We start from the raw sequence: 12,428 nt of genomic DNA on the forward strand, positions 1-12,428 counted from the left end.
ATGGGTTTTGTCTGCTAGTTACCTTTAGCCCAGTGGGCAGCCACACAGGACTGGGCATGTGACGAATGCCCTGAGAGACCTTGGCAGGCGGGTGAGCGCTGGCTGAGTTCCTTTAACCCCTGCCCCACCCCCACCCTTGCTGCCTTTTTCGTTTCTGCAGTGGTGTGTCACCTAGCAGTCAGCTGTTGGTGACACTGATGGTGAGTGGTTTTGTAACTGCTGGTGCTTTCTTTCCAGAATTATGACCTGAAGATATTTGCTTATCTGTTTCTTCTCTGTTGTCATGTCAAACATCGAAATTTCCTGTGTGTATGTGTGTGTGTATGTGTGTGTGTGTGTGTGTGCGCGCGCGCGCGTGTGTGCGTCTGTGCGCGTACATATACCTGCCCAGAGCTGTTGTAGCACAAGATGGCATAGGGAAGTGAAAACACTTGATATTTTGCTGCTCTGTAAAAACAAACATAAAATACTATAAAATAGATCGAAATATAAAGAGGATTTCTCTATTTGAAAAATTATTTTCAATCTTGTGACCTTGCTATTTAAAAGAACATATAATAAGTAGCTCCCAAATGCCATCTGAACTTATACCAAAAACGTTAACAGCCTGGTGGATTTCCAGGAAGTTTTTGAGAAAAGTCTTTCAGATCATCTACTATTATTTCCTTCCCTTTACTGCCAAACACACTTTAGAGCAATTATTCATCAATAATTTTCTAATGAGAAGTATTTTTACTTGTTATATGTATTGTACATTTTTTTATACTGATATATATGTAAATTGTCTGTGACTTGGCAATTTGAGACTTTAATATACGTTGAATTGTGCATCTCATTTTCTTCTGGATGTTTTGGCTTCTTAATTTTGTTTGTAAACTCCTTGTAGTCAAGCATTGTTTTTTGTTAGCGCTGTACCTTACTCTTCTGCACGCAGGACTAATCACAGAATGTTGGTAGAGGAAATAATAGTGCTTCACAATAATAGTACTTTCTAGTGCCACACTGTTCTAAGCTCCGTGTGAATTATTTAGGCATTCTAAAAGCCGTACGAGATAAGTACTATTTCCATCTCCATTTATCCATGAGGAAACGGAGGCATACAGAAGGGAAGTAATTGGTCCCTAATCATACAGCTAATAAGCTGGAGAGGCAGGATTTGGCTCTAGAATCTGGAATCTTAAATACTGTTCTATATTTTCTTTCAAATACTATGCTATAATCTCTCTCTGGCTATGTGGTAGTCGGTTTACAGTTTATGCACACCAATTTATTATTATATTTTAGGTATATCTTGAGGACTATAAAAGAAATGATTTTATTAGAATAGCCAAATACAGTTTCTTCTGTATTTATATTGTTACTTTTATGGTACAAAAAGTACGGGGAAGGGGAGAGACATTGGATAGGTCTGTTTTACCAATTGGGGAGTTTATTCTGAGATTTGTGGAAAGAAATGAAAACGATTGTTCTTTAGGTGATTTGGGCTTGTTTGTGCCACTTCGCTCTTCTCCCTGTTAGCTGTGATGATAAGAGTTGAGTGTGTTTGATTAGGTGGAAGAGAACAGAGATATAATATGAGGGAAGAAAATGGTAACTTACGCCACTTATTTGAGCATTTTATGACAGCAATTCTCTGTGAGTAAAAATTTTTTAATGTGGTTAATGAAAACTTTACACAAGATAATAGATGTAAAGTGAATTCCTAAAGTGATTTTAGAAAAATGAAATTTGACAGCCAGGAAAAGATCTGGGCCATTAGACTGTGGGCTTAATGCCTTGGTTGGTTAGCCAGTCATTGAGTAAGATGGTTGGCCTTTGGGAATTCTGGAGAAGACTTCTGCCACCCTGGAATGAGCATGATGTTTTTTTCTTCCAACAGAAGTCAGCTTAGGGCACCTCCATCACAGGACCATGCAAGCCCACGAGTTGTTCCGGTATTTTCGAATGCCAGAGCTGGCTGACTTCCGTCAGTACGTCCGCACTCTTCCAACTAACACGCTCATGGGCTTCGGAGCGTTTGCAGCACTCACCACGTTCTGGTACGCCACGAGACCCAAAGCCCTGAAGCCACCATGTGACCTCTCCATGCAGTCGGTGGAAGTGGCGGTAAGTGGAGGGGCAGCCTGCCCTGTGGTTTCTCTGCATCAAATGCAATATTGATCGAGATCACAATCAAGTATTGCTTGTGAAGGGACTTTGTAAGGCAGAATATACTCAACTAGCGGAAGTTCGTCAGCGATACTAAATGGAGGCGAAGGCCAAAATCTTGGGCAGAGGGACAGATGAGGTGGTGTTGGTTGGGTGTCTGCCTGTAGTGACACAGGCTCATTGCGGAAATCCTGTACTAGGCCCAGAAGATTCCACGAGGGGAAGGACAGGCACAGAGTCCCCTGCTGTTGCAGAGCTTATGTTCTACCAGAGAAGAGAGCTGTCAAACAAACGTCACAGAAAGAAGGATTTTGCTTGTGCTATATTTGATACTTAAAACACCTCCCCCAGCTGTTGAAAGGGACTTTGGGATTTCAAATAGGATGAGGGTAGACTGGGAACTTGCCAGAATAATATGACTGCAGAATTGAGGATAGAACGTGAAGAAACAAGGACATTTAGGAGGCGTCTGAGGTTGAGCTGTTGAATGCTGTGGTTGTGTATGAGTTGGGCAAACTAAAGGTCATGCTGTCATCATTATGAAAATTAAACCAGAGCGTGTGTTCCATAATTAGGACTGAATGGGTGAGAGGGCAGAGGGAAATCTAAAGACCCTTCCAGGAAAATTCTTTCTTAGTGCTCTTACTCTACTTTCCTTCCCTTCTGAGTCTCTTTTCAAGGTTAATAAAAAAATGTGAGGGGTTGAAAAGATGAAGTCACATTCTCACTGGTGCTTTGACTCTTGATTTATTCTGCTTTGTCATTTCTTGCTCTCCTACCTAAGTCAGAATTAATTTTCAGTATTTATTACTTTTGGCATATACAAAGAAGAATGTTGTGAAATATAGAATCCCCTCATTTACTGTAATGTAGATGAATGTTTTAAATGCCTTTGATGCTTTTAAATGTAGGTGAAAGACCTCTCCGGCCTGGAGCTGGTGGCCATTTGGAGGAGAATGTGCCCTTCTGAATAAATCCAAAGCCTGATTAATGGCTTTTTGTTATTTATAGGGTTTTAGTTCTTTAAGACAATTTCTTGGATTCATTACTGTGAAACTCTTAAAATATATAAAAGATATGTCAGTCTTACTCATGCTAAAATATAAAAATAGAAAGACTGAACTACTGCTGAGGAAAGATGGCTTTATACTTTATTTCTATTTAGAAGGTAAATTTAATATTTCATTTCAGCTAGTCATATACCAATAATGAGTAGAATTTAATTGTCCCTAATAGGGATGTGTGAGGTTTCTGGCATTCCTTCTCTTGTGGCAGAGGACCTAGTGTCTCATAGTGGCGTTGCCATCACAATGAAATGAGTCATTGGCAAGTGCAGATTTAAGACAGTTGTTATTTAGCAGTAACTGTAAAAAATGCCTAATTCTTATTTCTTGTATGAGAAATTGTGGAGGCATTTATGACGTGGTTTTAAAGTTGCAGCTTTGCATGAAGTCATGGAGCCTTATTAAAATAAGCATACATGTTCTCTGTAGAACAGTTTAAAACAACCAAAGGAAAATTAAAGGAAAAGGAAAATTAAAGCAAAAGGAAAATTGAAATCTGTAATTTCACTACCTAGTATATAGGCTTCCTGATTTTTCTCTGTGCCTTAAAGAAAGAGATTTATTTCTGATTTTCAGAAATTGTAGGTCTTAGGAATAGACACAAAAGTTGCTTTACATTCCTCAAAAAAGAACTTAAAATACTGAATTTGCAGTTAGCCTTGGAGTTATGATCCGTGGTAATTGCAGATATTTTATACAGCCAGCCTTGTCAGATAGACTTCTGTGGCAGAAAGAAGCGCTTAATTCATTTCATTAAGTATTAATCAGGAGCTTGTATATCCGGCACTGTCATAGGGGCTGTCGCCAGAATAAAATATTGTTGTCTTATTCCCACTTTGAAGACAATAAGTACCATTTGCCAGTCCCCCACCCGCACCCCCACCTCCCGTTTCACATGTGTGGTTTTTTTTCACCCTCCTCTTCCCATAATCATCACACAGATATTAAAATGAGACGAATCTGCCCTGTTTGGTTTGGCTGCATCTCATCACTACCCACGCTGGCTATTTCCCAGCTGCACTTTTTAAAAGCGGTAGCACAGAGATTCTTTGTAAGTTACAGCTTGTAAGTAAAATGTCCTTTTCCAAACCAGGGTTGTCATGAGGATATTCACACTCCTGCCACACACGTGTGCAGGAAAGGCGACAAAGACATAAGTTACAGGATGAGACAGTTAGCAACAGCATCCGAAAGTTCTTTCTTAAATTTTTGAGAATAGTTTAATCAACACCTTATTTAAATAGAGAGCTGTGTCCCTCCGTCTGCACTTACATCTCACCAACCTGCAACAGGGATCTGAAGGCTGGCCTTTCCTTGTAAGTCAGGGAATAACTTCCGTCGTCCAACAGTGTTTTCTGCTGCTGCTCCATAACGGTGAACAGTGGATCTGTGCGTGTGTCTGTCTTTGTTTTGTTTCTTTCCGGTCATTTTCATAAATGACAGGTAAGTTTTTTACTTGTCTCCTCCTGTCCTTTGGGGTTGCAGTCCCCATGGCCACTCATGAAGATCACCTTCACAAGTGACTAAAAACGCTGGGCAGGGACTGTGGTGGTTGTGGTTAAGGGACACAGGAGAGCGTGTCGGCGCCAGCAGGGAGCAGAGAGGCAGGGTGACATGGGAGGCTGAACCAGGCCGCTCTGCTTAGACCAGGCTGCCGTGGGCAAGCACACCTCACTGCTGACCTTCACATTCCTTGACTGGAAAACAGAAGTGCCGGAACCCTGCCTCCCTCAGTGCCGGGCAGAGGACGGAAGGGTATGTGCAGCGTCTGGCCGCTACAAGTGTTCAGTCGGTGTCAATTTTCCTCTTTTGTAAGGGTCTCCTCTGTCAACCCTCACGTTTTATGCATGAGAAAACTACTGAGGCCAAAGAAGTGAAATTATATCATATAGTTAGTGGACGATTTAGAAGGCTGTACCGCCTTCATTATGGTAGTTGAAAGATACGTATTATAACTAGGGCTCTGTGGGGTGGGGGGAGAATGAAAAAGGACATTAAGGAAAATTTGGTTCTATCTAGATAAATTTGAAGAGTTGGTGGGTAGAGCTTCTGAACCCAGAAGCACAATCTTCTGAAAATGGGTATGCAGTCCAGTGAATCTGAAGGTAGTGATGGAAATGGAAGAAGGAAAGGGGACAGGTAAGATAAGAAACAGAGTCTGAGGTTGTGCAGGGGTTAGACATCGGATCAGAAAGTGTCAAGTGTGGGAGTGGGGAGCGGGAAGGGAGACAGCAGCGTGCAAACCTGGGCAGCAGCAGCCAGAGCTGATTTCTAGTGAACTTGTGCCCTTTTCTCACCCTTTACCCCTGAGCTGGGTCAGACATAGACAGGGTCAGAGCAGAATTTGGTGCTGGTGGGGGTGTAGGGCGCCTGCCAGAGTTCAGGGAATTTAGGCCACAAACCATTGCAAAGTATAGGTGAGAACCATTGTAATGGTAGGAGGTAGTAGAAAGAATATGTGAACTCCTCTACCTGATGAGAGATGTCACACGGGCATTGAGATGGCTTACTTGTCAAATTAGATTGGAAAGATTTGACAACTACTGCGAGACTATAAAGCACTTAAAACTCAAGTTGTCTGTTTTGTTTTTAAATATTAGAGAAGGCAATAAATTCTAGCAAGTAAAAACTTTTGTATACCTTCTATTTCTTAGCCTTTCTAAGACTTCATTGTAAGATGATCAGAGCTTAAGACTAAAATTTACCTCTGGTGGCTAAACGGGTTAGTCTATATCACATGCACTGTTTAGATGTGTTACTGGACTTTGGTTCTAGAGTGGGTTCATATCTTTTATTATGCAGAACCAATTCCTTGGGTATAATTCATCTTGTCTCCAAGTTAAATGACTTATTTCCACCCCCAAATGATCTCATGACACTCAGGTTACATGTTGGCTGGATGACCCTTTTGCATGCAAGGTTGAGATTTCACCCTTCATCTGTTGGGATATACATGATGAGCAACTTGCCTTAGCATTGTCATTCTGTGCTCCAGAAAGCCTCCCATGGAGGACGTGACACTCGGGATGCAATCATCCGTGAGTCCCAGAGTCGTCACACAGGCGTTCATCCCACAAGTACTTAAGCGTGTGCTCTGTGCTGTGTACAATACCTGGGACAAAGGGGCTGCTGCCCGCAGGGAGCTGACAGGCCACAGAAGTTCTGCTGGGGACCCCGTCCAGCCCTGGCAGAGGACGAGGACCGTCCTTAAACTAAGAGTAATACGAGTGACTTATTTTTATGCCATAAAGCTAGAGCTGTGGTTCATTTTCATGTAAGAACTTAAAAGAAGCAAACACAATACCACATCTAGCCTGTGGAAGCAGTGCTCAATAGACAGCATGATTTTAAAATACAAAAGTCACAATCTGGAGGCCTTCTCCGTGCGCGGCTTGCCTCGACAAACCTCAGACCTCCCGCTCACGTGCACACTGCAACGAGGGCTAGCATTCTTAGTCCACGTTTACAGGGTGTGTATGGAGACGCTTATGAGTAGGATTTTCCCATGGGGTTGGCAGAATCACTCATTTTACACACACATGTGTGTGTAAAGACCTACCTGCAAACGGGCATAAGCAATTTCTGTAAGAGAAGAGAGCAGGTCATTGATTCGTAAGTTTTTATGAAGACTCACACTGGAGTTGTGCAGACCAAGTACCAGCCTATGGGGGTAATGATGGTGGAGAAACAAAGACGGTGATGCCAAAAAAGAAAAAAGTTGAACTCATAGAAACAGAGGGTAGAAAAGCGGTTGCCAGGTCCTCGGGGCTGGGGGAAATAGGGAAAGGCTGGTAAAAACTTTCAGCAAAAAGAGGATAAGGTCTGAAGATCTGATGTATACGACAATAGTTGGCAACATTGTATTGTGTAATTGAAATCTGCTAAGAGAGTAGAACTTGGGTATTCTTACCCAAAAAGGAAAAAAAAAAAGTTAAGTATGTGAGGTGATGGATGTGTTAATTAACTCAATGGTGTGTGGGGGGGAATCCTTTCACAATGTATGTGCATATCAAATCATGTTGTACATTTTACATAGATTGCAGGTTGTCCATTATACATCAATAAAGCTGAAAAAAAGAAAGACATGGAATGACGTTGCCCTTTTACATTTGAATGTCTGGGGCTGGCTCTGAGCAGGGCTGCAGTTGTGCGTTGGACAGGATCAAACACCACTGTGGGGCAGGGATCCAGGGACAAGTCTGAGTGGCAGCTGCCCGGCAGAGCAGGAAAAAAGCTGTGTGTGAAGGGCAGTGCAGGCGGAGGGTGGGATCACTCCTTCTGCTGTGGGTCTGTAGGAGGAGGGCAAAGCCGTCTGTAGGATGTGGACAGTTAGGCTTACGCATTTGAATGAGGTGAGAGGCAGCAGGTGAGCACTAAGGGGAAGTGAGAAATATTAGAATTGGATTGTTTCTAATAGGGATGTGTGAGGTTTCTGGCATTCCTTCTCTTGTGGCAGAGGACCTAGTGTCTCATAGTGGCATTGCCATCACAATGAAATGAGTCATTGGCAAGTGCAGATTTAAGACAGTTGTCATTTAGCAGTAACTGTGAAAAATGCCTAATTCTTATTTCTTGTATGAGAAATTGTGGCGGCATTTATGACGTGGTTTTAAAGTTGCAGCTTCGTATGAAGTCATGGAGCCTTATTAAAATAAGCATACATGTTCTCTGTAGAACAGTTTAAAACAACAAATAAGCAAAAGGAAAATTAAAATCTGTAATTTCACTACCTAGTATATAGGCTTCCTGATTTTTCTCTTTGCCTTAGAGAAAGATTTATTTCTGATTTTCAGAAATTGTAGGTTTTAGGAATAGACACAAAATTTGCTTTGCATTTCTCAAAAAAAGAACTTAAAATATTGAATTTGAAGTTAGCCTTGGAGTTATGATTTTCTACAAATGATGCCACTTCTCCCAGGCTTCGTTAATCAGGGAACGTGTGTATATATAAGTGACAGAAATGTGTGCTGTAATGATTATTTACATTTAAAAATAGCCTCCCCAAAGCAGGGTCAACTTATGCCAGATGAGAAATGACAACTATAAGCTTTCTAAGCCTCTCAATGAAAATCCCTATTTCACACTGAAATCTGAAAGTCCGACAAAGAGTCAAAAATAGACGCTGGTTCCCTTCCGACTTCCCTTCAAAAGTGAAGCAGGATGCCGCACATATTCTACACGGCAGGCGTGTGGGAATGCTCCAGCCACCCTTGTTTGTTTTACTAGGTCAATGTGTGTTTGTGGGAATTTGGATTTTGAGACTCTAAACTTTCTCCCCTTTCATGGAGGTGAGAGGGTGCTGTTTTTCGCTTCTGTGCTTGGCTGACTTTGTCTGGTGCTGAAACGGAAATGGGTCTGGCAGCACAGAACCAGAGTTCCCTCTGTACTGTGTCCGCTTCCCCCACCCCTGGAGCAAATCCTCTGATTGGGACAGTGGGGGCACAGGAAACTGGAAACTGGAGAATGAACCAGGGAGCAAAAGGAAAACGGTTCTGAGGATTCGGGAAAGCCTTGAAGAACCAAAACACCCAGTCAGACACTGGTGATCTTGGCCTGACTCCTCAAAGATGAAGACGACAGGTGTGGGCAAGTATGAAGCTGCCTCTGAACCACAGAGCAAACCTCGTAACTGACCAGATGTTCCATGGAGCTGGGTTTGACGCTCAGCTCCCCCACATTCGGGTGTGGGACTAAGGCACAAAGCCTCGCTCTTAGTCTGTTTTCTCATCTGCAAAGTGGCTGGCCGGTAGCAGGTGCTCAGTAAATACTCACTTCCCTCTTTCAGTGACAATCAGTGCTCAGATGGCAACACCAGGCCTGATTGTCACTGTGATGGTTCTGCTCTTTCTTTACTCATTTGGGTGCAAAGGATCTCGGGAAGTTAGCTATTAAAGCATGAACAGTGAACCTGAGGGTTCATTGCTACCCTGTGACATTTACAGGTCAGCATAATGGGGGAGTCTAAGTATTCTTTTAAATATCCTGTCCATTCTCATTCAAAAAATATGGTCAGGAGGGTCACCTACGGGCTGCCCTCTAAAGGCCCTATTTTGATCTATCAAAGATCTGGTGTTGCTAGATATGGCACGAGAGCCTCTCTAAGAGGCTTTTCCACTGGGTGGAAAAGTGGTTTTGTGCCTGTTTTGTAAAAAGAAGCAGATGATAGTGGTGTGTGCAGGGTAAGGTGCATGTAACTTGTAAGTGCTGGGAGGAATCTATATTTCACATAGAGGATACTGGAAGCAGCGAAAAAAGTTGTTTTACCTCCTAGGACTGTGGTTCTACCTTCTGTTTTTCCCCCTGGAGTTGGATTTAACATTAAAATCCAGCCAAGTCTTCAACAGTCTCTTAAGAAGTTACTTGGTTTTCCTCTTTCTTCCTCTCTGATCTTTCTTCCTTCCCCTCCTCGCTCTATCCCTGTGTTCTTTCCTCTTCCTGCCCCTCCCCGAGACCCCTCCTTAGAGAGAATCAACAATAGCAACGTGATGGATAGTTAGTTGGCTGTTATGGCCTGTAGATGTCCATTTTCTAGGTTGAAATAAATGAGACCACAACTTATAAAGCTTGGGCCTTTCTATTTCCCCAAAATCTTCAAGGATTTACTTTCTATTTCCCCAAAATCTTCAAGGATTTACTTTTGCATTTCAACATGGTAGTGGCACAAAATGACTCACCATCAAGTGTCCCTTTCTGTCAAATGTTGGCTAGAATTCTAGTTGTGGGAACCACAGCTAGATGATCAGATACGCAGATGTTCACTGTGTCCTGCCCTTGCTGCTCTCAAGGGGAATTTGAACTTTTATTTCCTAATTCTGCCCACATGGGGAGACTGACCTCAAGGGGAACTCTAGCTTGTATAGACATTGCAGAATTACTCGTGCCAGTGAATTGACTGCAGGGGGTCTGACTCACCATCATTTTATTTTTGTAAACTGGGGAACCATATGACCACATTGAAGAAGTGCTTAGCAGAAAGGATGAAGTCCCATAACCCTCCCTGACTCGCAATCTTATTCACTGATTTCCTGCACATTTGATTGGGGTTGTCTGCTTAGCTCACCCTGTTCCTTGAGCAAAACTGATCCCCCCACCCATACCCGCAATCTGTAGGTCATATTAGAAGTCCAGAAGGCAGAATATAAAGTATTTTTTTCATTTAAGTCGATATTCCTAGAAATAGCCACAGGTACTTGAATAACTGAAGAATTAAATCCCTGGCTTTTGAAACGACTCGGTTTTTGTAGCACATGCAGACCTTTCGAGTCCCTGTGTTACAGCTGTGCTTCCCCACAACACTCCGAAGCAAGGCCTGGCCCGTGTACGGGTAACTCAGGTTGCTGACCCACCCTCAGTGTTTACCTACAGCGTTTTCATTCAGGAGGAATGGGAACATGCACGCACATCAAAATGATGGTTCTTGGAGGAAAGAAAAAGGATGATTCTTTATGGGAACATGTGATCATTTCATAGAGAAACAAACTTCAAAGCCCTGTTGTTCAGTCTCCACCAGCCCCATTTCATTTAACCTCCTCTCTTGAAATTACTGAGTATGCCTTATCGTCCAACGACAGTGTGACCCCTTACCCTCTTCCGCCTGTGCCTTAAACTGGCCTAGACCTCACTCCTTCAGTGCTTTGCCTTCCAACTGCTGCTGGTTATGCTCATTGCTAATTGGGAGACTGAATAGCTTGTCCTCAGGTCACTTTGTCAAGAGAATGGCTTTATTTGGGATGTAATTAACCTCTCTAACTTTGAGTTAGCTGTTTGACCTCCATGTTTCTCAAAGTCCTGAAGATTAAAAACCACCAAAAAATTAACCTAACCAAAGAATTCTTTACCAAAAATTTGTTATCAAATTATACTGTAGAGCAATGATTCCCAAAATGAGAACTGGGAAGTTGATGCACTATCTGAAAGGGATGTGATCGCCATAGATTCGAAGCTAAGCTTACTCTCTTTCCTCAAACCTACCCCCAAGCCCCAGTCTTCTGTTTTTAATAAAATGGAGCCGCATCTCCTCAAACCCCTAATGCTCTCCCTCCTTTTCTCCTACACCCAGTTGCTTGCCCAATCCCATTCCTCCGGGCTTCCTGCTTCCAGCATCCACGTTGCCCCCATTCCCAGTTTCCACTGCCCTAGTTCAGGCCCATATAAGTTGGCTTCTCTGTAATTGCTTTCCCCTCCATCCTATTCTGCACAGTGCCTTACACTCCATGTAGATTTATTTCTAATACATCATCCCATGTTCACCACTTGCTGCTGGGGACCTCAGTGCCCTCGGGTTGGTGGTTTCCCACTTTAGCGTGCATCAGAATCCCCCGTAGGGCTTGCTACAACACAGACTGTTGGATCACACCCCAAAGCTTTTGGTTCAGTAGATCTAGCAAAGGTCTAGCTAATTTGCTTTCCGACAAGGGTGGGTATTCCCCCGACCATCCTTTGAGGACCTTGGCTCCACGGTGAGCCGTGTTCTGTAAATGCTAGGCTGCTCCTGTCTGTTCATGCTGATGTCCTCCACACGCTTCTGCTCACCAGGGCTCCTTGGAGCCCCTCTGGTCCCATAAGGACAAGCCTCAGGCTCCTTCAGAACAAGCTCTGTGTCTCCCTTACCTGATTTCCATCTGCCCTGCTGACAGCTGTGTGTGGGGAGGGCGGTACTACTTTTGCAGAGAAACCACTGAGTAATACCGTGAATGAGTGAATGCCGGAGGAGAGGCAGAGAAGGCAGCATCCTAAGCCGTGTCACGAGGCCATCCCTGTGGACGGCCAGGCTGCCGGTGCGTCCAGGCCACGTGTTGCAGGCAGAGTGGGTTGGGCCAGGGCCAGGAGGCAGTTATTTATGGCAGCTGGCTCTTCTTCACCAGGTACACCTCTTGCTTTTCTTAGCTTTTTTCCCCTTCCCATTTTCTGTCATTTCCTCCCCTGCCCCTTTCTCTTCCTACCTTAGCCATGATGCCTTGGTTCTTTTGGTGCCTTTCTGGACTGAAGAGGCTTCTGAATGTTACCATAAAGCCACACAATTGATTCTGAATCTTTTATTTTTTTTAAATTTTGATTAAATTATAGCTAATATACAACATTATATTAGGTTCAGATGTATACCATAGGTGTTTAACATTTATGTACCTAAAGAAGTGATCACCGTGAGTCCACCAACCATCTGATACCATATCACGTTATCACAATGTTGCTGACTATATTCCCCATGCTGTACAT

The 12,428-nt window shown here is 43.2% G+C and overlaps 1 protein-coding gene across 10 annotated transcripts in view; it reads left to right on the forward strand.

The window, feature by feature from the left end:
• ACSL1 (acyl-CoA synthetase long chain family member 1) overlaps positions 1–12,428 on the forward strand; it is a 68,834-nt gene that overhangs the window by 18,528 nt on the left and 37,878 nt on the right. For 8 of the 10 annotated variants that reach the window (XM_074329839.1, XM_074329837.1, XM_074329842.1 and 5 more), the window contains one exon: positions 1,880–2,106. In XM_074329839.1, the coding sequence (XP_074185940.1) occupies positions 1,912–2,106 (195 nt within the window). In that variant the 5' untranslated portion in view covers positions 1,880–1,911. Of the gene's footprint in view, positions 1–26; positions 201–1,879; positions 2,107–12,428 lie in introns of those variants that run through there. The other 2 variants (XM_074329841.1, XM_019736130.2) reach the window with 2 other exon arrangements.

Source organism: Rhinolophus sinicus, linkage group LG04, assembly GCF_036562045.2.
Source record: "Rhinolophus sinicus isolate RSC01 linkage group LG04, ASM3656204v1, whole genome shotgun sequence".
NCBI lineage: Eukaryota > Metazoa > Chordata > Mammalia > Chiroptera > Rhinolophidae > Rhinolophus > Rhinolophus sinicus.